This window comes from Pipistrellus kuhlii, unplaced genomic scaffold (genome assembly GCF_014108245.1).
Source record: "Pipistrellus kuhlii isolate mPipKuh1 unplaced genomic scaffold, mPipKuh1.p scaffold_m20_p_64, whole genome shotgun sequence".
NCBI classification, from domain to species: domain Eukaryota; kingdom Metazoa; phylum Chordata; class Mammalia; order Chiroptera; family Vespertilionidae; genus Pipistrellus; species Pipistrellus kuhlii.
The window spans coordinates 1092613-1113676 of NW_023425567.1; the positions used below are offsets into that span (position 1 = coordinate 1092613).

At 66.4% G+C, this 21064-nt stretch overlaps 1 protein-coding gene across 2 annotated transcripts; it reads left to right on the plus strand.

The window, feature by feature from the left end:
* Positions 1–17893: 17893 nt before the first annotated feature.
* RTL6 (retrotransposon Gag like 6) lies at positions 17894–19648 on the plus strand. Of its 2 annotated transcripts, none has more exons than XM_045575090.1 (2): positions 17894–18147; positions 18263–19648. In XM_045575090.1, exon 2 carries the CDS (start codon positions 18539–18541, stop codon positions 19250–19252), a length of 714 nt encoding a protein of 237 aa, XP_045431046.1. In that variant the 5' UTR covers positions 17894–18147; positions 18263–18538; the 3' UTR covers positions 19253–19648. The 2 variants fall into 2 exon arrangements, with proteins under 2 accessions (XP_045431046.1, XP_036276166.1); XM_036420273.2 differs by having other exon boundaries at positions 17894–18115.
* Positions 19649–21064: the final 1416 nt, after the last annotated feature.

Consider the following 21064-nt stretch of genomic DNA (forward strand, 5'->3'; position numbering starts at 1 on the left):
CCTCTCTCCCCCTCCCTCCTCTCCCCTCCCCCCTTCCCCAGCGGCTCCTCTGGCCGGCCTTGTGGAGCAGCTGGCTGTTCCGGGCAGCCCCCCGCCCCCCCAGCCTGGCTGCTCCCAGGCCCTGAGCGCCTGCAGGGCCTCCTGGGAGTCTGAGCGCCCGGACCCACGCGGCCCCTGAGGCCGGCTCCTGGCAGGGCTCATGGCTCAGCGGGGCCTCCCGGCCATGACCTGGTCCCACATGGTCCCGGGGAGAGGGGAGGGGGCGGTGTGCGGGGACAGCCACTGAGTCTCCTGGTGCTGCGCCTGTGGGCACGCGAAGCCACAGGGGCCCCGGCTGGGCTGAGGGCGCTGTCCCTGGTGCTGCCCGCCAGATGGCCTGGATGCTGTCTCCCCAGATGCTGTCTCAGAGCGGGTTCGGTCTGATGTGGGGTGGGGGCGCCTCAGCCTCCGTCAGTGTCAGTGCCCGGGGCAGTGCTGGCAGCAGGGCCGAGGGGCCCCGTGCCAAGCAGGCCGGCTCGGTGCCCTCAGCGGTGCTGCCAGGGGAGACCGAGGCCGGAGGGAGGACGGGGCAGAGAGCACGGCTCGGCTGGCACCGTTAGGGCCGGGGAGGGGACAGCCAGCGGTGGGGCAGCGCCCTGGCCAGGGAAGCCAGGACGGAGTCAGGCCAGGCGCTGTGCCTCCCGGGCCCTCAGGGAGCTGCTCCCACGAGCTCCGTGTCAGCCGTGTGCGTGGGCCCGGCAGCCCCCCGGGTCCTCCTGCCGCCCCCGGGAGGACCCTCCTCCGCGTCCTGGCCGGGACCCGGTCACACACCGGCCGGAGCGCATTCGCCCCCGCTGCCGGGGCCCCAGCCGGGGGCGTCCCTGGCTGTCCCAGACATCGCCCCAGCCCACCTTCTACCCCAGCCCCCACCTCAGGGGTGACGGGCGGACGCTGTCAGGAGCCAGCTCCCAGCTCCCAGCTCCCAGCTCCCAGCTCCTGGCCGGGGGGCTTCACACATCAGGCCTCTCGCCCGTCAGGCTACTGCTCAGTGTGGGGGTGGGGGGAGGGGGGAGGGTGCAGAGGGGGAGGTGGGGGGGAGGGTGTTGGGGTGAGGAGGTGGGGGGAGGATGCAGGGGTGGTGGTAGGGTTGGGGGGGAGGGTGAGAAGGTGGGGGGAGGGGTGGGGGTGGGGAGAGGGTGTGGGTGGGGGGGAAGGTTCAGGGGTGCAGGGTAAGGGGAGGGTGCTGGAGTGGGGGAGGGTGTGGGTGGGGGGAGGGTGCTGGAGAGGAGGAGGGTGGGGGTGGGGGAGGGTGCTGGAGAGGAGGAGGTTGGGTTGGGGGGAGGCTGCTGGAGAGGAGGAGGGTGGGGGTGGGGGAAGGGTGCTGGAGAGAAGGAGGGTGGGGGTGGGGGAGGGTGCTGGAGAGGAGGAGGGTGGGGGTGGGGGAGGGTGCTGGAGAGGAGGAGGGTGGGGGTGGGGGAAGGCTGCTGGAGAGAAGGAGGGTGGGGGTGGGGGAGGGTGCTGGAGAGGAGGAGGGTGGGGGTGGGGGAGGGTGCTGGAGAGGAGGAGGGTGGGTGGTAGGGGAGGGTGCTGGAGAGGAGGAGGGTGGGGTGGGGGAGGGGGGGGGGAAGGGTGCAAGGGGGGCCCTTTAGGCTGGCAGGCACAGCCACAGATAAACGCACAGCAAGCGGCTGCTCCCTCCGACCACATGGTGTACGTTTGCGTCAGGACTGGGAGGTCTCCTAGGAGAAGCTGCCCTCAGCACTGAGGACAGACGTCTGAGCAACAGCTCAGGGGTAGGGGTTGTGGGGCTGAGGGCTCCCTCTGAGGGCTGGGGGGGGGGGGCTCCCCTGAGGGCTAGGGGAGGGCTCCCCTGAGGGCTGGGGGGGAGGGCTCCCTCTGATGGCTGGGGGGAGGGCTCCCTCTGAGGGCTGGGGGGGCTCCCCCTGAGGGCTGGGGGGGCTCCCTCTGAGGGCTGGGGGGGGGGCCTCCCTCTGAGGGCTGGGGGGAGGGCTCTCTCTGAGGGCTGGGGGGGGATGGGCTCCCCCTGAGGGCTGGGGGGGATTGCGGGGGGTGCAGGTGGGGCTGGGGCTCTGTGGTCCTTTGCCAAACTCTGTGGTTTCTTTGTCATCCATTCATTCATTCTTCACGATTCAGCCAACATTTCAGATCCCGTCTTTCCCTCATCCCAGTCCCATGTCACCCCCCATTGCTCGCCCCCTTCTGATATTTGTTCCATTGTTTATTTTTAAATATATTTTATGGATTTCAGAGAGGAAGGAAGAGGGAGGGAGAGAAACATCAATGATGAGAGAGAATCTTTGACTGGCTGCCTCCTGCACGTCCCCTACTGGGGATTGAGCCCACAACCTGGGCATGTGCCCTTGACCGGATTCAAACTTGGGACCCTTCGGTCCACAGGCTGATGCTCTATCCACTGAGCCACACCGGCCAGGGCAGTTCCATTGTTATTGCTGATCTCACGCCTGAGGCTGGTTCCGGATGAAATGAGGTGGTGCATGTGCCGGTGATGGCCACTGGGGGGCGGTGGTCGCCACCTCCCCTTGGACTGCCCAGGGGGCTAGTGACCGTGCCCCAGGGTCAGACCCGCTGACTTTCTGGGCGGCCGGGAGGGTGTGGACCCTTCGCTCCGAAACAGGATTCCCGGGTGGCGCCCACAGCACCTGGGACCGAGCAGGGGCCTGCGGGGGGGTGGCCCTGGGGGACTGTCCAGGCTGCGGACCCAGGAAGTCTCAGGGCCTTCGGGTGGGGCGGGCAGGGCGAGGTCAGAGCGGCAGCCGCGTGGTCACACGTCACCTCGTTTGCGCGGACCAGAGCCCCGTGCTCCTGTCTGGCTATTCTGGGTTCAGCCGGCATGAATATTTCATCGGAACCATCCCTCCGTTAGGCCCGGAGGTGAGGGCTGCCGCGGGCGGGGGCCTGGGAGTCAGCCCGGCGTCCGGGAGGCAGCGGCAGGGCAGGCAGGGCAGGCCCGTCCTGGGTGCGGGGCCTGGGTCCGAGGCCTCAGGCTCCAGCCTGCAGGGGGGCCTGGGTCCGAGGCCTTAGGCTCCAGCCTGCAGGGGTCCTGGGTCCGAGGCCTCAGGCTGGGGCAGGGCCGTCCTGGGCCCGGGGGGCTGGGTCCGAGGGTGCAGGTTGGCTCTAGGGGGTGGCAGGGCCGGCACTGGGGCCAGGTCTGAGGGTGCAGAGTGTCCGGGGGCGGTTATGGCCCCCCCAGGATGCCTCCCAAACCCCTGATTCCTCCACCTCAGTATGAAAGCCCCCCCCCAACACTGCCCCCAGGGGATGCGTGTGCGTCAGGAGCCCGCACACGCCTGTGGCCGGGGCTCCTCCCGCCCCTCCCCCTCCAGGGGGCTCCCGCTCTGCCCTCTGCGCGGGGCCTGGGCCCCTGAGTGAGCGGAGACGGAGCCCCATCCCGGCTGAGCCCCATCGGGCCCGGAGGCAGGTGCTGTCTGACCCGCTTTAGGGACAGGAGGGTGGCGCCTGGCGTGTGGGCAGGCGCTGTGCCTTCGGGGTCACCAGCCCCTCTCCCCTCCCTGCCTCACGGACAGCAGGTCCTGGGGGTGCGGACCCTCCGTCTGCCCCCTCTGACCCCCCCCCCCCCCCAGCAGAAACGCCGGGGCCGCCTGCGGTCCGGCCTCCCAGCCACGGGGCCAGGGGCCGAGGGCCCGCCCTCCCAGCCTCAGTGCCCCCTCTGAGCAGTGGGCCTGCACAGCGCCCGCCAGGCCCGGTGAGGAGGGACGGGACGCCCTCAGGCGGTGGGCGGAGGAAAGGGCAGCGGCGGCTGTGCGGTGAGGAGGTCTGCGAAGCTCGGCGAGGAGGAGCTGCTGCGTGTTTATTTGCCTCCGTTTGCGCTGGCGTTCATGGCGTCCATCAGTCCTGCAGTGAAGGCGAAGCCAGGACCCCCTTCAGCGTCTTCCCCCTCGCCGCCCCCACTCCTTCTGCCCCTGCCGCCTGGCTGTCCGGGCTGTGGCGGCCTCTCCTCCGAGCCTCAGCCTCAGCACCTCTCTCCCCACTGCCTGTTGTGCCTGTGCCTGAGCTGGTGCCTGTGCCGATGCCGGTGCCGGTGCCGGTGCCAGTGCCTGTGCCTGTGCCTGTGCCTGAGCCTGTGCCGGTGCCTGAGCCTGTGCCTGTGCCAGTGCCTATGCCTGTGCCAGTGCCGGTGCCGGTGCCAGTGCCTGTGCCGGTGCCTGTGCCTGAGCCTGTGCTGGTGCCTGTGCCTGTGCCTGTGCTGGTGCCTGTGCCGGTGCCAGTGCCTGAGCCTGTGCCGGTGTTGGTGCCTGTGCTGGTGCCGGTGCCTGTGCCAGTGTTGGTGCCGGTGCCTGTGCCGGTGTTGGTGCCGGTGCCTGTGCCTGTGCCGGTGCCTGTGCCTGTGCTGGTGCCTGTGCCTGTGCCGGTGCCTGTGCCTGTGCCGGTGCCTGTGCCGGTGCCTGAGCCTGTGCCTGTGCCTGTGCCTGAGCCTGTGCCTGTGCCTGTGCCAGTGCCGGTGCCTGTGCCGGTGCCGGTGCCTGTGCCTGTGCCGGTGCCTGTGCCGGTGCCTGTGCCTGTGCCCTGTGCCTGTGCCCTGTGCCTGTGCCGGTGCCGCTGCCTGTGCCGATGTCGGTGCCTGTGCCTGTGCCTGTGCCTGTGCTGGTGCCTGTGCCGGTGCCTGTGCCGGTGCCGGTGCCTGAGCCTGTGCCGGTGTTGGTGCCTGTGCTGGTGCCTGTGCCTGTGCCGGTGCCGGTGCCTGAGCCTGTGCCGGTGTTGGTGCCTGTGCCGGTGCCGGTGTTGGTGCCGGTGTCTGTGCCGGTGGCGGTGCTGGTGCTGGTGCCAGGCAGGTGCTGGGTGCGGGCTTGGCTGCCCACCAGCCCCTCTGGGCCCATGTTCTGCCTGATTCTCGGTGTTTTCTCGAAGCCAGGTGGGCGCTCCCGGAGCTGTTTCTGAGCTTTGCCAGCGCGGCCGGAGCCGCCCGGGCGCGGGGCTGCGGGGACTCGCCTGCCTGCCTCCGCGATCCTTTCCTTCCCGGAAGCTCGCAGGCGCCGTTTTCCTTGAAATCCACGGCTCTGCTCAGAGGGCGGGTGTTTGGCAGAGGCTGTTCTAAGACTCGGAGGCTCCTTGGAATTGGATTCACTCTGGCTTCCTTCCGAGGGCCGAGCGCCCGGGTTACCGCCTGCGCTGCGGCCCTCCGCCGGGACAGCTGTGGGCGGCCGTCCTCTCCCTCTCTCCCTGCCGCCCCCAATGGCCTCCCAGTCCCCTAACCACTGCCCCGCCCTGAGCTGACCGCTGCTCATGCACCAGATCCTCGCCGGTTCCCACCGACACAGCAAGCGAAGCAGGCGGCCGGCCGGTGCGGCTCCGTGGACGGAGCCTGTGCACTGAGGGGTCCCGGGTTCTAATCCCATCAAAGGCACAGGCCCGGGCTGCGGCCCCATCCCCAGTAGGGGGCGTGCAGGAGCAGCCGGTGGATGAATCTCTCTCAACATTGGTGAGAGGGGCGGGGTGTTTGGCAGAGATTCTGGTGCAGTTATCTCTCCCTCTCCCTTTCTCTCTGAAATCCACAAAAATAAATTACAAATAAATAAAGAGTGGATTTTCACGAGAAGAGGAGGGAGGGAGGAAATGAGAAGATCTCTCTGCGCATGTCACTCCTCCTCCTCTCTTCCTCCTCCTCCCCACCTCCCTCCTCCTCTCCTCCCCTCCTCCTCTTCCCCCCTCCCCCTCCCCCTCTCCCCCCCTCCTCCTCCTCCCCTCCTCCCCCCGCCCCCCCCCCTCGCTCCCCTCACCCTCCTCCCTCTCGCCATCCTCTCCTCTCCCCCCTCCCCCCCCCTCCCCCCCCCCCCCTCCCCCTTCTCCTCCTCCCCCTTCCTCTCCCTCTCTCCCCTCCCCTCCTCCTCCTCCGCCTCCCTCCCCTCCTCCTCTCCCTCCCCCCCCCCCCCTCCTCCCCCCTCCTCTCCTCCCCTCCTTCCTCGTTCCCCTCCCCCCTCCTCCTCCTCCCCTCCTCCTCTTTCCCCTCCTCCTCCTCCTCCTTCTCCTCCCCTCCTTCTCCTCCCCCTCCTCCTTCTCCTCTCGCTCCCCCTCTCCCCCTCCTCCCCCCCTTCTCCTCCTCCCCTCTTCCTCCTCCTCTCCCCCTTCCCCTCCTCCTCCTCCTGCTCACTCTCCTTCTCCTCCTCCTCTTCCCGCTCCCCCTCCTCTCCCACCTCCTCCTCCTCCCCCCCCTCCTCCTCCTCCCCCTCCCCATCCTCCTCCTCCTGCTCCCTCTCCCCCCCACTCCTGTCCTCCTGCAGAGTCCTCATTAATGTGGAAAAGGAGCGTTATCAGGCTGCCTGCTCTAGCTAGCAGAGTCCCTGATGCGTTAATTACACTTGACGAATGCTCTTGTCTAAAGATAACTTTGAACAATGGGCCAGTCACTCCGCTGCCTGGGGACCTGCTCCTGTAGATTGCTGGGGTTCAGAGATCCCGGCTCTGGAGGTGCTGGGAGTGGGGCGGGCCCTGCACACCCAGGGCCTGGCACGGGGCTCCCGGCGGGAGGAGTGGGAGACCAGAGGGTCTCAGCCAGCTCAGAGCAGCCACTCTGCCCTCCGCCCGCCGCCATAGCACCACCATCCCAGGCTGAGCACCGGGGAGGGGGGGGACAGTGCCTGCAGGTGTGACTTTGCTCCCGGGGCACCATCCTCCGGGCGTTCTGCTCCCTGCGCCCTCCCGCTCCCAGCACGGAAAAAGCCTGGGAAGCAGGAGGCCACTCCGGGATCGGGGCGACAGAACCCCGATTCCCCCAGACCCAGCCAGCCCTGACACCCGATTCCCCCTCTGACACCCCGATTCCCCCAGGCCCAGCCAGCCCTGACCCCCGATTCCCCTAGGCCCACCCAGCTCTGACCCCCGATTCTCCCAGGCCCAGCCAGCCCTGACACCCTGATTCCCCCTCTGACACCCTGATTCCCCCAGGCCCGGCCCAGCCAGCTCTGACCCCTGATTCCCCCAGGCCCAGCCAGCCCTGACACCCCGATTCCCCCTCTGACACCCCGATTCCCCCAGGCCCAGCCAGCTCTGACCCCCGATTCCCCCTCTGACCCCCGATTCCCCCGGGCCCAGCCAGCCCTGACACCTCGATTGGCCCAGGCCCAACCAGCTCTGACCCCCCGATTCCGCCTCTGACCCCCGATTCCTCCAGGCCCAGCCAGCCCTGACACCCCGATTCCCCCAGGCCCAGCCAGCTCTGACCCCGGATTCCCCCTCTGACACCCTGATTCCCCCAGGCCCAGCCAGCTCTGACCCCGGATTCCCCCAGGCCCAGCCAGGACGGCCAGAGACGTGGGGGAGCGTGGGGTGGCGCTGGGGACGGTGGAGCCAGAGCCGGCCTGAGGGCGGACCTGCGTGTGGGGGCTGGTGATGTGGCGTTATGTCGCAGTGGATCGTTTTCTGCCTCATTGTAAAGCTGTGTCACAGAAAACTGAAGACCCAACCGTACTGAGAGAGAGGGAGTTACGTTTATTACGCATGGGTCCAGAGGAAAATGTCTCAAATTCTGGGCCCACGTGGAGGAACTTCTCCTATTTATGTATTTTTCCTCTTTGTCTCCCAAACGGGGTTTCCTGCCCCCTGTGCAAGTTTTTAAAAAATATATTTTATTGATTCTGTACAGAGAGGGAGGGAGAGAGATAGAGAGTTAGAAACATCGATGAGAGAGAGTCATCCATCAGCTACCTCTTGCACACCTCCTACTGGGGATGTGCCCGCAACCAAGGTACATGCCCTTGACCGGAATCGAACCCGGGACCCTTCAGTCCCCAAGCCAACGCTCTATCCATTGAGCCAAACCGGTTTCGCCCCTTTGCAAGTTCTTAAAGAGCCCTCTGTGCTGGGGCCTGAGATCTCAACCAAAGGCCTGGCCTGGCACCAGCACTGATAACCTTGTTCGGGGAAGGCGTAATGGCCTCTCTGAAGTGGGAGTCATCTCACTTTCCTCATTATTATTAAACAAGCACGCATCTGCAGAAGCCAGACAGCAGGGTTAACATTTCCAACAGCAGCTTTTATGTAAGACGGATGCTGGGGCCTAAACACTCCCCAGGGCAGGGTCCCTGCCCAGGGACCCGTGTGCTCAGAGGCCCGTGTGCTCAGATGCCCGTGTGCCCAGGGGCCCATGTGCCCAGATGCCTGTGTGCTCAGGGGCCCGTGTGCTCAGGGCCCGTGTGCTCAGGGCCCGTGTGCTCAGGGGTCCGTGTGCCCAGATGCCCGTGTGCTCAGGGGCCCGTGTGCCCAGGGTCCGTGTGCCCAGATGCCCGTGTGCCCAGATGCCCGTGTGCTCAGAGGCCCGTGTGCCCGGGGCCCGTGTGCTCAGAGGCCCGTGTGCTCAGAGGCCCATGTGCTCAGAGGCCCGTGTGCTCAGCGGCCCGTGTGCCCGTGTGCCCGGGGTCCGTGTGCCCGGGGTCCGTGTGCCCAGGGGTCCGTGTGCCCAGATGCCCGTGTGCCCGGGGTCCGTGTGCTCAGGGGCCCGTGTGCTCAGAGGCCTGTGTGCTCAGCGGCCCGTGTGCCCGTGTGCCCGGGGGCCCGTGTGCTCAGGGTCCCGTGTGCTCAGGGGCCCGTGTGCTCAGAGGCCCGTGTGCTCAGAGGCCCGTGTGCTCAGAGGCCCATGTGCCCGTGTGCCAGGGGGCCCGTGTGCTCAGGGGCCCGTGTGCTCAGAGGCCCGTGTGCTCAGAGGCCCATGTGCCCGTGTGCCAGGGGGCCCGTGTGCTCAGGGGCCCGTGTGCTCAGAGGCCCGTGTGCTCAGCGGCCCATGTGCCCGTGTGCCCGTGTGCTCAGGGGCCCGTGTGCTCAGAGGCCCGTGTGCTCAGAGGCCCGTGTGCCCAGATGCCCGTGTGCCTGGGGGCCCGTGTGCCCAGAGGCCCGTGTGCTCAGAGGCCCATGTGCCCGTGTGCCCGGGGACCCGTGTGCTCAGAGGCCCGTGTGCTCAGGGGCCTGTGTGCCCGTGTGCCTGGGGGCCCGTGTGCTCAGGGGCCCGTGTGCTCAGAGGCCCATGTGCCCGGTTGCCCGGGGGCCCGTGTGCCCGGGGGCCCGTGTGCTCAGAGGCCCATGTGCCCTGCACCGTGCCTGAGGCTCAGAGGCCTGGCCACGTGGCTGCTCGCTAATCCCCTGCTGGGCTCCCGGCTCAGGCGCCTTATCTCCACGGCCCAGCCGCTCCGTCTTCGTCTTCGTTTGATTGAGGCTCACAGGGGAGGCGGGGCTGCGGGACGGTCTGCGCCGTGGATGGCGATCCCAGCTGGAAGCCGTGCTTTGCGGCCGCTTGGCCTTTGCAGAGCCTGGTCATCCCTGCCGCCCGGGCCTGGCACCGGGGCCGCTCGCCTCTCAGGCTGGCCTGCCGGTCCCACTCCCGCTGCCACGGGAGCTCTGCGGAGTCAGGAGGGGCCCAAGGCAGCGGGCGTGGGTTCAGGTCCCGGCTGCCTGTTCCTGGCTGTGGCCCCGGGCACATGGCTTCCCCCTGGCTCTGGTGGCGTTGGCACCTGCTGTCCGAGGGCTGCGGAGAATCCCAGGCTGGAGGCCGCAGAGGAGGCCCTGAGCTGGACAGGGGGACGCGGACGCGCGTCAGGCCCGGCCTGGAGGACGTGTGTGCTGGTGGCGGCGACGGCGGCGTGCGGACAGCGGCCACACGGGCGGGCTCCATGCAGGGACTCAGGGCCCAGCGGGAAGGAGGCTGGGGCAGGGCGTGGCCAGAGGCAGGGACACGGGCGAGCTGGTGCACGGGAGGGGCCTGGGTCCCTCCTGTCAGAGCTGCGCCCCGCTGTCTGCCTCCCCCCCTCCCCGTCCCTCAGCGCCATCGCTCAGGGGGCGGGGGGAGCGGCTCCGGTGGGGCCGTCCCGCTGACTCCATCCCCCGCAGCGTGGGGACCGGGCGGGAGGCTGGCATTTGAGAGCGGCGGCGGGCGCGGCGTCGCTAATGGCCTTCTATTTTTGAGAAAGGCCGAGCCGCGGGGGCCTCCGTGGAAGGGCAGCCCTGAGGCGCCGGCTGATGGATAACCCGTTCCATCGAGAGGCTGTCGGTTTCCGCAGCCCGCAGACTCGGCAGGCGCCCCAGCTGCTGCCCAGCAAGCGGCCGCCCCGGAGGCCGGGGGCCCAGGGTCAGAGTGGGGCGCCCGGGAGGCCGGCCCCGGGGGTGCACAGGGGTCAGAGTGGGGCGCCGGGCCCGGGGGGGGGGGCCCAGAGTCAGAGTGGGGTGCCAGGCCCGGGGGGGGGGGCAGGGGTCAGAGTGGGGCGCCTGGGAGGCCGGCCCCGGGGGTGCACAGGGGTCAGAGTGGGGCGCCCGGGAGGCCGGCCCCGGGGGTGCACAGGGGTCAGAGTGGGGCGCCTTCCCATCTCTCAGCAGCTCAGCCAGGGTCTCCAGCCACCTGCAACCCAGCGCCTCCAGGCCGCCAGCTTGACGAATGCGGCTGCCCTGGCCGGGCCCTGCAGGGGCACGGGGGCACGCGGCGGCTCTGTGTCCAGGTGGCAAAAGGGCCGGCGCCAGGGCAGAGCCGGCTGGACCGGCCGCCCGGGCTGCACCACGAGCGCCGGGCCCTTCCCGTTCCCGGCCAGCCCCTCTCAGCACCCCCCCCTCCCCCACCGTGTGAAGCGCTGGAACCCCTGCCTGCTCTGGGCCCCAAAGGATCTGTCTGCGGCGAAGGGGTGACTCCTTTCCCAGACTCACCGGCTTTGGTGGAGGGCCCTGAGGCTGAGGCTGAGGCTGTGGCTCCGGCGGCTGCCATTTCCGGGCCGATGCGGGCACGACCCTGGTACAGAGAGGGCGCAGGCGGAGGGGGCTGGGCAGGGGCAGCACGGTGGGCACAGAGGGTGGAGAAGCGGGAGCACCCATCACCCGGGAGCCCAGAGAGTAGCTCAGAAGACGCTGGGCTGAGGAGCGCCGTGAGACTGAGGGGGCCTGGGGGCGAGGAGAGAGTGGGGGCAGGGGCAGAGGGGGCCTAGGGGCGAGGAGAGAGTGGGGGCAGGGGCAGAGGGGGCCTGGGGCGAGGAGAGAGTGGGGGCAGGGGCAGAGGCCCGGTGGCCGCCCCGGTCGGCCTCGGTGTGACAGCCTGGCTCTGACTCTCACCAGATGCGCGGCCTGGGACCGGGACCCTGTCTCCAGGCCTCAGTTTACCCCGCTGTCGGGGGAAGAGAGCAGGGAGCAGCCCTGCGCCCCCCCCTCCCCCCCAGCTGTCCGGGTGCTGAGTGATGTGAGCAGAGCTGCGGCAGGGCCTGCGGTGAGAGTGAGGTGACCGCCCGGGACCCTCCCCCTTCGCGTATCGGCCCTCCCTCGGGGAGACCCGCTGGGGCAAATCCCTCACCGGAAGCACCGGCCCCAGTCCGCGGCGACCACCCTCTGGCTGGCGGAGAAAGGGAGGCCCGTGGGTGCTGCTCAGAGTCCACAGCGTCTGGGTGCCGAGCTGCTGTCCGGGCGGGTGCCGGGCTGGGGGGCTGCCGACCAGGTGGGGATGACGGGGTCCTTCACACGCCTCCACGAGGGACCCGCTGACCCTCCCGCCTGCAGCCCAGGCCCTGGCTGCCGTCCCTCCGCCAGCACCACACCCTCCGGCCTCGGGGCCCAGCACTGGCAGGGCCCCCGGGAGCTCGCTGCCCCCTCCCGGGAGTCAGAGGCCCAGGAGGAGCGGGCGGAGCGGGCCCCGATGCTGGGTGACCGCCACGCCTGCACAGCTGCTGCTCCCGGGCCCGCTGGCCGGCTGCCGTCGCCGCTAACCGACGCCAGGCTGTGCCGTGGGGGCTCCGTGCCGAGGACGGGAGATCAGGCGCTGTCAGCGGCTCCGAGGCATCGGCTCTGCTGAGCACGGGCCCAGATGGCGGGCGCGGGGCCGCACACGTCCTGACGCCTTTGTTCGCCCACCAGTGTGTGCTCCCTCCCCACGCACCACACCGCGCCCGGCCGGGAGCCAGCCCGTCCGGACGCCGAAGGGAAAGGAAGCCCGGCCCGGCAGGCACGTGGCTTTGGGGCCAGCGAGGAATCCTGCGGTCACTCCCGCTGTGTGTCCTCAGGGCAGCCGGGTCCCCTCTCTGAGCCTCGGTTTCCTCCTCTGTGCAATGGGCTCACGCAGGGTCTCCAGTGAAAATGAGCGAAGATCACGGATGAGAAACCTTTGCTGCTCAGGGGACGTTTTCAGAAAAGGCTTGTTTAAGAGGGTCACAGAGTAAGAGCAGACAATGAGGTGTAGGAAAGCAAGGAAGGGGGTTGGGGGGTGGAAGGGGGTGGTCAGGGGTGCAGCTATGCCCGGCCTGGGAACTGTACCGGGGCCTCCCTGCCCTGGATGGGTCGTGGGAACCCCTGGTTCTGGGCCGACACACGTGGCTCAGGGCTGGACACGGACGCCGCCGCTCGGTCCTGTGGCAGCAGCCCCGCCCGGAGGGTGGAGAGGGGGCAGGGGAGCCCGTGGTGTCCGGAGGCTCTGGCCCCGCCCAGCGTGCTAACGAAAAGCCCCATTTGGGAGCCGTGGGCACTGGGGGATCTGGGCTTCTCGCCGCGACCTCGGGTGGGGCCCCGGGGCTCCCCCGAGCAGAGCGTGCCGGGACCCAGTGCCTCCTCAGGCCGCCCCCACTCTGAGCCCCGTTTCTCTTCCCGCCCCACAGAGGCAGGCAGGGCTCCCCACTGCACCCCGATGCTCAGAGGCCGCCTAGCTGGTGATCGGGAAGATCTGCTGGTGACAGAGAAGCCGACCACAAGGGCTAGAGGTGGCAGAGGCACTGACTGTGTGACAGATGGCTACGGAAACGCTGTCTCTACAACGTTCCGCCGATGTGCTCTACAGGTGGACAGGTGCGTGCACCGGAAACGTACGCTGGGCCAACTCCCACCCGGTCCCCACCGGCACCAGCACCCGCCCTCCGCCTCCCGCCTCGCCCCACCCCGCCCCGCCCTGTGAGGTGCTGCCCTGGCCTGGCACCCACAGGCTCAGCCTCCAGGCTGCGGCATGGCAATATGAACCCCGCAGCCCTGGGCCCCGCAGGACCCGCCACGGCGCCCCTGGGTGCAGACGCGGTGGGAAGGCGCACCGATGGTCCCCAAAGATGCACAGAACGTGCTGGAAGGTTTGTGATCGCCTCCAGCTGGAATCCACCATTCGCCCTGGCAGGGGACGAAAACCTGCCGCAGGAGGCAGCAGATCAGTGATTGTCTCTCCTCCTGGATGTTTCTCTCTCCCGCTCCCTGCCTCTCTGAAGTCAATAAGAAGATATTTTAGGAACACTGGTGTGTACCTGGGTGGAGGAACGAGGCCACAGGCATTGTGGAGAAAGCGGATGCTCTTCAGAAATAGGCTGGAGCTCCGGGGTGTCCTCTGGTCTCCGCTGCAGTCCCTGACGGGACGCCGAAGCCGGGACCCTGAAGACCTACCGCGTGCCCCGAGTGGGAGGGACTGGACCTTTGTGAAGGCATCCTCGAAGCTTCTGCTGCATTGTGTTCAGAGCCGGTGAGAAATCTTCAATCAAAGTGTCTGAGCGAGGAGGGCCGGGACCCTGAGCTTTGAAAATGCAGGGAGCCGTCCTCATCCGACACTGCCCTTGCCATCGGGGAAACTCGGACATCCGCCCCCAGGGAGGTGGGGAGGGGCGGGCACTGAGGGCGAGGGCTCCCATGGTGTTCGAGGTCTGACGTTCGAACCCTCAAACCCCGTAACTGCTTTTGGAACAGCCCAGCGTGTGGGAAGCGCTTTTCGATGAGATTCCTCGTTTAATTAGAAGAAATTTATATTCTGCGTTGGGATGGAAAGAAACCCAGAGGGCCCACAACCTTGCAGCATTTAAATTTGATGGAACATTCTAAGCAATCAGAGTCCAATTTTGAGGGGGATGCACATTTTGCTTACAGAAATATTTGTCGAAGAACAGACCCGGAATGGAGTAGGATTGACTGGCTCCTCAGTCCCTGCAGGAAGAGGATTTCTCAGTTGAAATACGGTCCATAAAGAAGAGTTCATTGATGCTGTCAGCAGAGCCTGGCCAGCGTGGCTCGGCTGGCTGAGTGCCATCCCATGCACCGAGAGGTCACCGGTTCGAGTCCAGGTCAGGGCCCAAGCCCAGATTTCGGGCTTGATCCTCGGCCGGGGTCTGTGTGGGAGGCAGCTGATCGGTGTCTCTCACATCAATGTTTCTCTCTCTTAAAAAAAAAAACAAACGTTTTTTAAAAAGGAAGAGAATGTCAACAGACTTAAATTTACCACCTCAGGATGCAATTTGGAGCAAGACTCAGTGGTTTTGTGACACAGGAAGACTAGTAAGGCCGTGTTTGAGGGGGAAAGTGTTATTCAGAAAACACCAGCAGCCTGGCCGGTGTTGCAGGCCCACCGGTACGTCACCACTTTGCGATGTTCCTGAGGGTGCGTTCTGGCCGTCATCGCTGGCTACTTGTTTTGCTCTCAGAAGCATCCCAGTTTGAATGGCGACCCTGCCCGCGTGAAGACTCTGCCCACCCTCCTCCCTGGGCCGGTTCTTTGCTTCCCAAGGGGCGATCAGGCTTGCAGGGGAGAGCAGTTAGAGGCAACTGGGCTGGCAGGGGAGCAGTTAGGCATCAATCAGGCTGGGCAGGGGAGTGGTTAGGGGGTGATCAGGCTGGCAGGCAGAAGCGGTTAGGGGCACTCAGGAAGGCAGGCAGGCGAGCCGCTGGGAACCAGCAGTCCTGCATTGTGAGAGGGCAATCGGGGCATCCTGTGAGGGGCCCCCTTTGCAGTGTCTCCCGTTGTCTGCCCCCTCACTGGTGCTGCCGCTATTTTCTGTTTTAGCCATTCTGACATGCTTCCTGATCTCTCGCAATCCCACCCGGCAGGGGCGCCAGTCCACATTGCCGCCTAGGCTTTTGTTGGCACGCGTGGTGGTCTCAGGCTGTTCCTTTCCTGGTTCTTTGGCGGAGCGAGCAAGCTTTTGGGGGCCTTTTTGTCTGCATTCACCGGCATTGCCAGGTTGCTAGTCTATTCAGCTTCCAGTCTGAGGAACACGACACAAAAGACACTCAAGTGATTCCCACGGTGTCATTCTTGGGCCCTGAACAGCTCAGCTGTCTGCCGAGGCTGTTTGCAGGGGTGCTCTGCTGGGAGGGGAGAGGGGGAGGAGCACACTGTCTTTCCTCCTCTGACCCACATTCACAGCCTCCTTCCTGCTGACATGCCCCCCCCCCCCATACACACACCTATTCTTCCCAGAGACGCTGTTTCCTCAATCCCATGGAGGATTCCGCGCCCGCTTCCTGTACAGCCCGTCACTCCTGACTGTCCTGTTACCTGATGCCATCGGCGTGAATTCACGTCACAATTATTGACTTGGGTGCCGTTCTCTCAGCATCAGATGTCTTAATGGGCTTCCGAGTTTGACTTTTTAGACTCATTTTTGGGCTTTGACCGTCTTTCACATTCCCCTCTCTGTGCCACTGCTCTGTGCGCAGCGTGGGCTGTCCCGGCCACGCCCGGTCTGCAGGAGGAACATGCTTCCTGTTGGCGGCCGCGGCTCCCACCTCCTGGCCCTTCAGGGTCTGCTTGTCAAGCCAGGGCACGTGGTTCCTGCGGTTATATGTGCCCCCCCCCCCCCGCCCGCCCCCCGCTGCTCCATGAGACGGGGAGACGGGTTTTCCAGACTCCTTCCTGATAGCGGGGTGACCCTCTCCCCGGTTCCAACAGGGAGCCCGTGACGCTGGCAGGCCGGGCTCTGTCCGCTCGGCTCTGTCAGTCCTCGGCAGAGTGTGGTCCTGGCACAGCCGGGTCATCTGGCGTCTGCACTCTGCCGACTCCGGTCACTGTAGCTGATCACTGTCCCGCGTCGGCTGCAGAGGGGAGCCTCGGAGCAGGGATCAGATGCCAAACACTCTGCTGCTTTTCTCATTAAAAAAAAAAATGGGGGGGGGCGGTTTTCAGCCGAAACCGGTTTGGCTCAGTCAATAGAGCATCAGCCTGCAGACTGAAAGGTCCCAGGTTCGATTCTGGTCAAGGGCATGTACCTTGGTTGTGGGCACATCCCCAGTGGAGCGAGTGCAGGAGGCAGCTGATGGATGTTTTTCTCTCATTGATGTTTCTAACTCTCTATCCCTCTCCCTTCCTCTCTGTAAAAAATCAATAAAATATATTTTTAAAAAAGAATGAGGTTTTTTTAAAAAGGGGTTCATTTTAAATATTGCTCTGTTTTTATGGTGCACCTTATAGTCAGTGCACCATGAAATTAAGACACAGTGCCAGCCACTCCTGGAATTCCGGCAGACACGTTGGTCACATGCACAGTACCCGGGGCCTGGGACGGTGTGACTGGCACCGAGGGCAGAGAGACGGATGGGTGGCTCACAGGAGTGGGCAGGGTCCTGTGTGTTTGGGAGAGGTGGGAGGGGTAGAGGGACCCAGGCCAGTGTCTTCAGCCGTCGATCACAGTCACGATTACCACAGCCCCCGCCCCCACCTGCCTGAGAGACGCTGAGGAGGGGGTTTAAAGAAACAAGGTCCCTTTCTTTCCTTGCTTGCCTTATGCCCAGAAATCGTCACTGGTCATAAAACAAGCACCAAACAGGTCTGTGTGGCTCCCTGGTTGAGCATCGACCTATAAACCAGGAGATAAAGGTTCGATTCCCAGTCAGGGCACAGGCCTGGGCTGGGGGCTCAATCCCAGTGTGTGTGTGTGGGGGGCAGTGGGTAGGATAGAAACATCGTTGATGTTTCTCTCTCTCTCCCTTTCTCTCTGAAATAAATAAAAAATATATTAAAAAAAACACGCATCCTTTGGCACACGGGGGCACACAGATTTGAAAGGACAGCGAGCTGCTCCCCAAGGACTCACACCCTTAGGCCCTAATTTCCCTTTTACAGAAGCAAAGACAGTCAGGTCATGAGCGAGCTCACTGTGTCCTGAGCCTGTTGGAGGAGTGTGGCTGCCAGCAGTCACCTCCTCCTTGAACTGCGTCCACAACCAACTGTCCTGGTGGGCATCCTCTCCCCAGCCACGCCCCAGCCTGGGACGGGCGTGGAGAAGCAGCTCAGCAAGGTCGAGTGGGAGAGGCACCCAGGTCCCAAGTCAAACTGCTCGTACGCTTTGGCTCGGTAATTTCCCCCACGGGGTTTTCCCTGGAGAAATGGGGGAGGAAGGGGCCGGGGTTGTAGACAGACATAAAGGTTTAAAAACGTCCGCGTGGAAAAGAAGGTTTCATCACAAGGGCATGGCTCCATCAATCCTGGTGCACAGTGCCGAGGCACTATTTGAAAGCCAGGCTTTGGAAGCCTTTGAGGGAAAAGCTCCAAATTCAGTGTGTTATTGGGGCATAAAACAGTCCAGAAGATACAGAAATTAGTGTAATCGAAATGCCGTTTAAAAATGACGGGGGCCCAGGAGTGGCTTAGTTGGTTGAGAGTTGGCCTGGGCTCCCAAAGGTTGCCGGTTGATTCCTGGTCAGGGCACATGTCTGGGCAGCGGGTTCGATCCCTGGTTTGAGGTGAGTAGGGAAGGCAACCAATTGATGCTTTTCTCTCACATCGATGTTTCCCTCTCACTCTCCCTCCCTTCCTCTCTCTAAGCATGTTCTCGGGCGAGAATTAAAAAATAATGATATTTAAATAAAAACGACTGGATGGAGCGACAGGAATGTTACTATTTGTTCTCTGCAGGCGGTATGAACAATTTAGACTTTTCCAACATCAGAATTCGCTACATGGCTAGGGAGGACACTGAACTTGCACTCAGGTCACACTGTGAAAAGCAACCTTCATTAAACAATAATTACAACGTACAAGGAGAGCTCTGCAAACAGTCCCGGGGCGAATAAAAGAGAAAAAGAAAGAACGCACCTACTGAAACAAGTAACGGTACTCACAGCCATCACCGATTGGCTGCTGCAGCTCCCCGGGAGGCGGGACTGCGCCAGGAACTTCCGGGGCGGGGCCTCGGCCGCCGCCGCGCGCGGTCTCCATGGCAACCAGCGGGGCCTGCGGGAGGCCCGCTCGCCGCCGCGCCGGCCCCGCCCGCACCCAGGTCGCGCGGCGACCCGCCCTCCGCGGCGACCCCGGCCCCGCGCTCCCGCCGCCGCGGCCCCGGCCTGAGCTGACCGGAGGCAGTTCCGGAGGCGGCGGCTGACGGCCCGCGGCCCCGATCGCGCCATCCCGGCGGCGGCCCGCGCAGCCTGCGCCGCGGAGGAGCCGAGACAGGTACGCGCCGCGCCCGGCCCGGCCCCGCGCAGGTGCGGCCGCCTTTGTTCTGCCCCGGCCGGCCCTTGGCCCTTCCGCGCCGCGTGCCCCGCGCCCACCCCCTTGTCTGCAACGGAAACCCTTTAAAAAGCCTCTTTCCACGCGCAGGCCGCGGATCCAGCCCGCCTCCCGTGCGGGCGCCGGCCCGGCGAGGCCCGCGGTAGAGGAGCCGGAGCCCGGGATCCCGAGGCCTGACCACCTGCCCGCCGGGCCGCGGGGCGTCACCTCCGGCTGGATCCGTCCGCCCCGCCTTCCCTCCGGGCTGAACCCCACCTGTCCCCGCACCCTGTCCGGGTGCACCCACTCCCAGCACCCCAGGACCTCCGGTGCCGGGCCACCCAAACCAGGCCCTTCCCCACCCGTCCGGGTGCGACCTCCGCCAACATGGTGCAGCCCCAGACGTCCAAGGCCGAGCCCCCCGCCCCCGCCGCCGCCGGCGCCCGGGTGGACGACGTCATCGACACCCTGGCCTCGCTGCGCCTCACCAACTCGGCGCTGCGGCGCGAGGCGTCCACGCTGCGCGCCGAGAAGGCCAGCCTCACGCACATGCTGGAGGGCGTGATGGCCGAGCTGGCCCTGCTGCGCGCCCGCGCCCGCGTCCCCGGGGCGCTGCAGATCACCCCGCCCGTGTCCGCCATGGCCTCCGGCGGCGCCCGGCCGCTCACCACGCCGCCCACCTCGCTGCCCGAGCCCTTCGCGGGGGACCCGGGCCAGCTGGCCGGCTTCCTGATGCAGATGGACCGCTTCATGATCTTCCAGGCCTCGCGCTTCCCCGGCGAGGCGGAGCGCGTGGCCTTCCTGGTGTCGCGGCTGACGGGGGCGGCCGAGCGCTGGGCCGCCCCGCACATGCAGCCCGGCAGCCCGCTGCGGAGCGACTACCAGGCCTTCCTGGCCGAGCTGCGCCGGACCTACAAGCCCCCGCTGCGCCGCGCGCGGCGCGCCCACGCCCGGAAGGCCTCCGCCTCCCATCGCGCCGGGCGGGAGCGCCAGGTGCCGGGCCGCCAGCCGGCTGCCGCGGGACCCCCCTGCCCCGTGCACCCCGCTGCCAGCGGGACCGGCCCGGCGCCCACCCTGCCCGCCCGGGCTCGGAACCTTTAGGAGCCGCCGCCGGCCTGGTTGCATCTGCAAACGCGCTCGGGAGCAGCGCCCTCTGCGCGCAGAGGTGTCCCCGCAGCAGAATCGTTCTCTAGAAGCCTCCCGCCTGCCTGCCTGCCTCTCCGGACGGTCCCTCTGCACCCCGGTGGGCTCCCCGGCACCCCTCCCTTCCTCGTGGTTGTGCTAGCTGTGTCCCCGCCTCGGTGCATGCTTCCCTCATGCTTGCAATGCCAGCTCCTCTGTGTCCACAGCTCAGCTCCTGTCCAGGCCTCCGCTTCCTGCTCCTGCCGCCTACCCTCCCAGCCCGCCCCACAGATGCTCCCTCCGCCCCTGCAGCTCCCACCTGGCGGCCCATTCTCACCGACACAGGCCTTGTGCCCAGGCTGGTGGGGACCTGGACCCAGAGCCTGGCCTCCTGCCACGAGTGACCGCGGTCCTGCCAGGGCCCGAGGGGCAGGCAGCGCTGTCCTTGGCGGCCCCGTGGTCACTGCTGGGAGGGTGGCTCCAGCACTTTGGGGGCACGCTTCCCTTTGCCCTGACATCGAGATCTCTGTGCCCCCGATGCCACTGGGACGCCCGGAAATGCGGGGAAGGGAGACACTGGAGGGTGCCCTCCATGGGGCCTGGCTCAGCTGTGTGTTCGGCGGCGGGGACTCCCGGGCTGGAAGCTGCCGGCGGAAGAAAGAGACGGACTGGGACCGCTGGGCAGCTCCCTCAGCTCTCGCGTTTGCAGCACGTGGTGCCCAAGCCCCTCTGCCGGCTGAAGCCTGGACACCCGGCTCATTCCACCGCCTGGACCTCCAGGGGAACGGCCGCAGCCGCTGGCGCAGTGACCCCTCCTCCGTCCGCGTCACTTGGTCCCTCCTCTCAGTGACAAGTGGCCTTCAGCTCAGCACCTCGGCCCCACAGCACGTCCAGGTCTCAGAGCCCCTGGCCTGGCTGTCCATCAGCTGCCCAGCTTCGTCCAGAGAACATGGACGTCTGGGAGCACTGTGGGAAGGGGCCTTGGCCCTGGGGACCGGCCGGGCCTGGGTGGACTACCCCGTCCTCACTGTCGGCAGCGGACACTCACGTCGCAGGCCTGAGGGACAGCCGGCCTCAGCGGGGGACGGCCTCACACTTCCTCACCGGCGCCCAGAAGTCACTTGGGGGTGAGGCTCCGCCATGTTTGGATCCCAGCCAGACTCCATTGACTTTCCCCCGGCCGCCTGGACGTGGGGGGCCGGGGGGTGTCGTACCCTGGCACTTCCGCCCCTGCCCTGGCCCGGCTGCAGAGCGGCCGCTGCCCCCGCCCAGAGACAGGCCTTAGGACACCCAGGCCGGGCGCTGGGCCATCCGGCTTCCTGAGTGTCAGTGACGCGGGGACAGCGCCCGGCCTGACCAGCCCCGCCTGGCAAGGCCAGGGGTGTGCAGCGGCTGCTGCTCGGGGTCATCGCCTCCACTCACCCCGTTAGCCCATCGCCCCGCTAATCTACTGCCTGCACGCAGGCCCCAGGCCCTGCGTCCACCCCGCGCCCAGGGGACATGGTGCTCATCAGCATGCCGGGGGCCACAGGGGAGCCCCGATTCCGGGGCGGCACCCGGGGGTGTGCCTTCACTCTCAGTGCTCGGCTCTCTGCTGCCCGCCCGTCTGCCAGTGCAGGGGCCCAGAGGAGGGGTGCAGTGGCACCTGGGAAAGGACGCCCGTGGGTTAATACCTGGAAGGTTCCTGGGTGCCCGGCCCAGCCAGGGTGGGAGACCCAGAGGGGGCAGGCGGGCACTCTGTCTCAGCAGCCCAGGGCTCCGTGGTTTGTACCCATCCTGCTGGCAGCTGCA

Coding starts and splice junctions, on each gene's coding strand:
- RTL6 (XM_045575090.1), top strand. CDS start 18,539: ATGGTGCAGCCCCAGACGTCCAAGGCCGAGCCCCCCGCCCCCGCCGCC.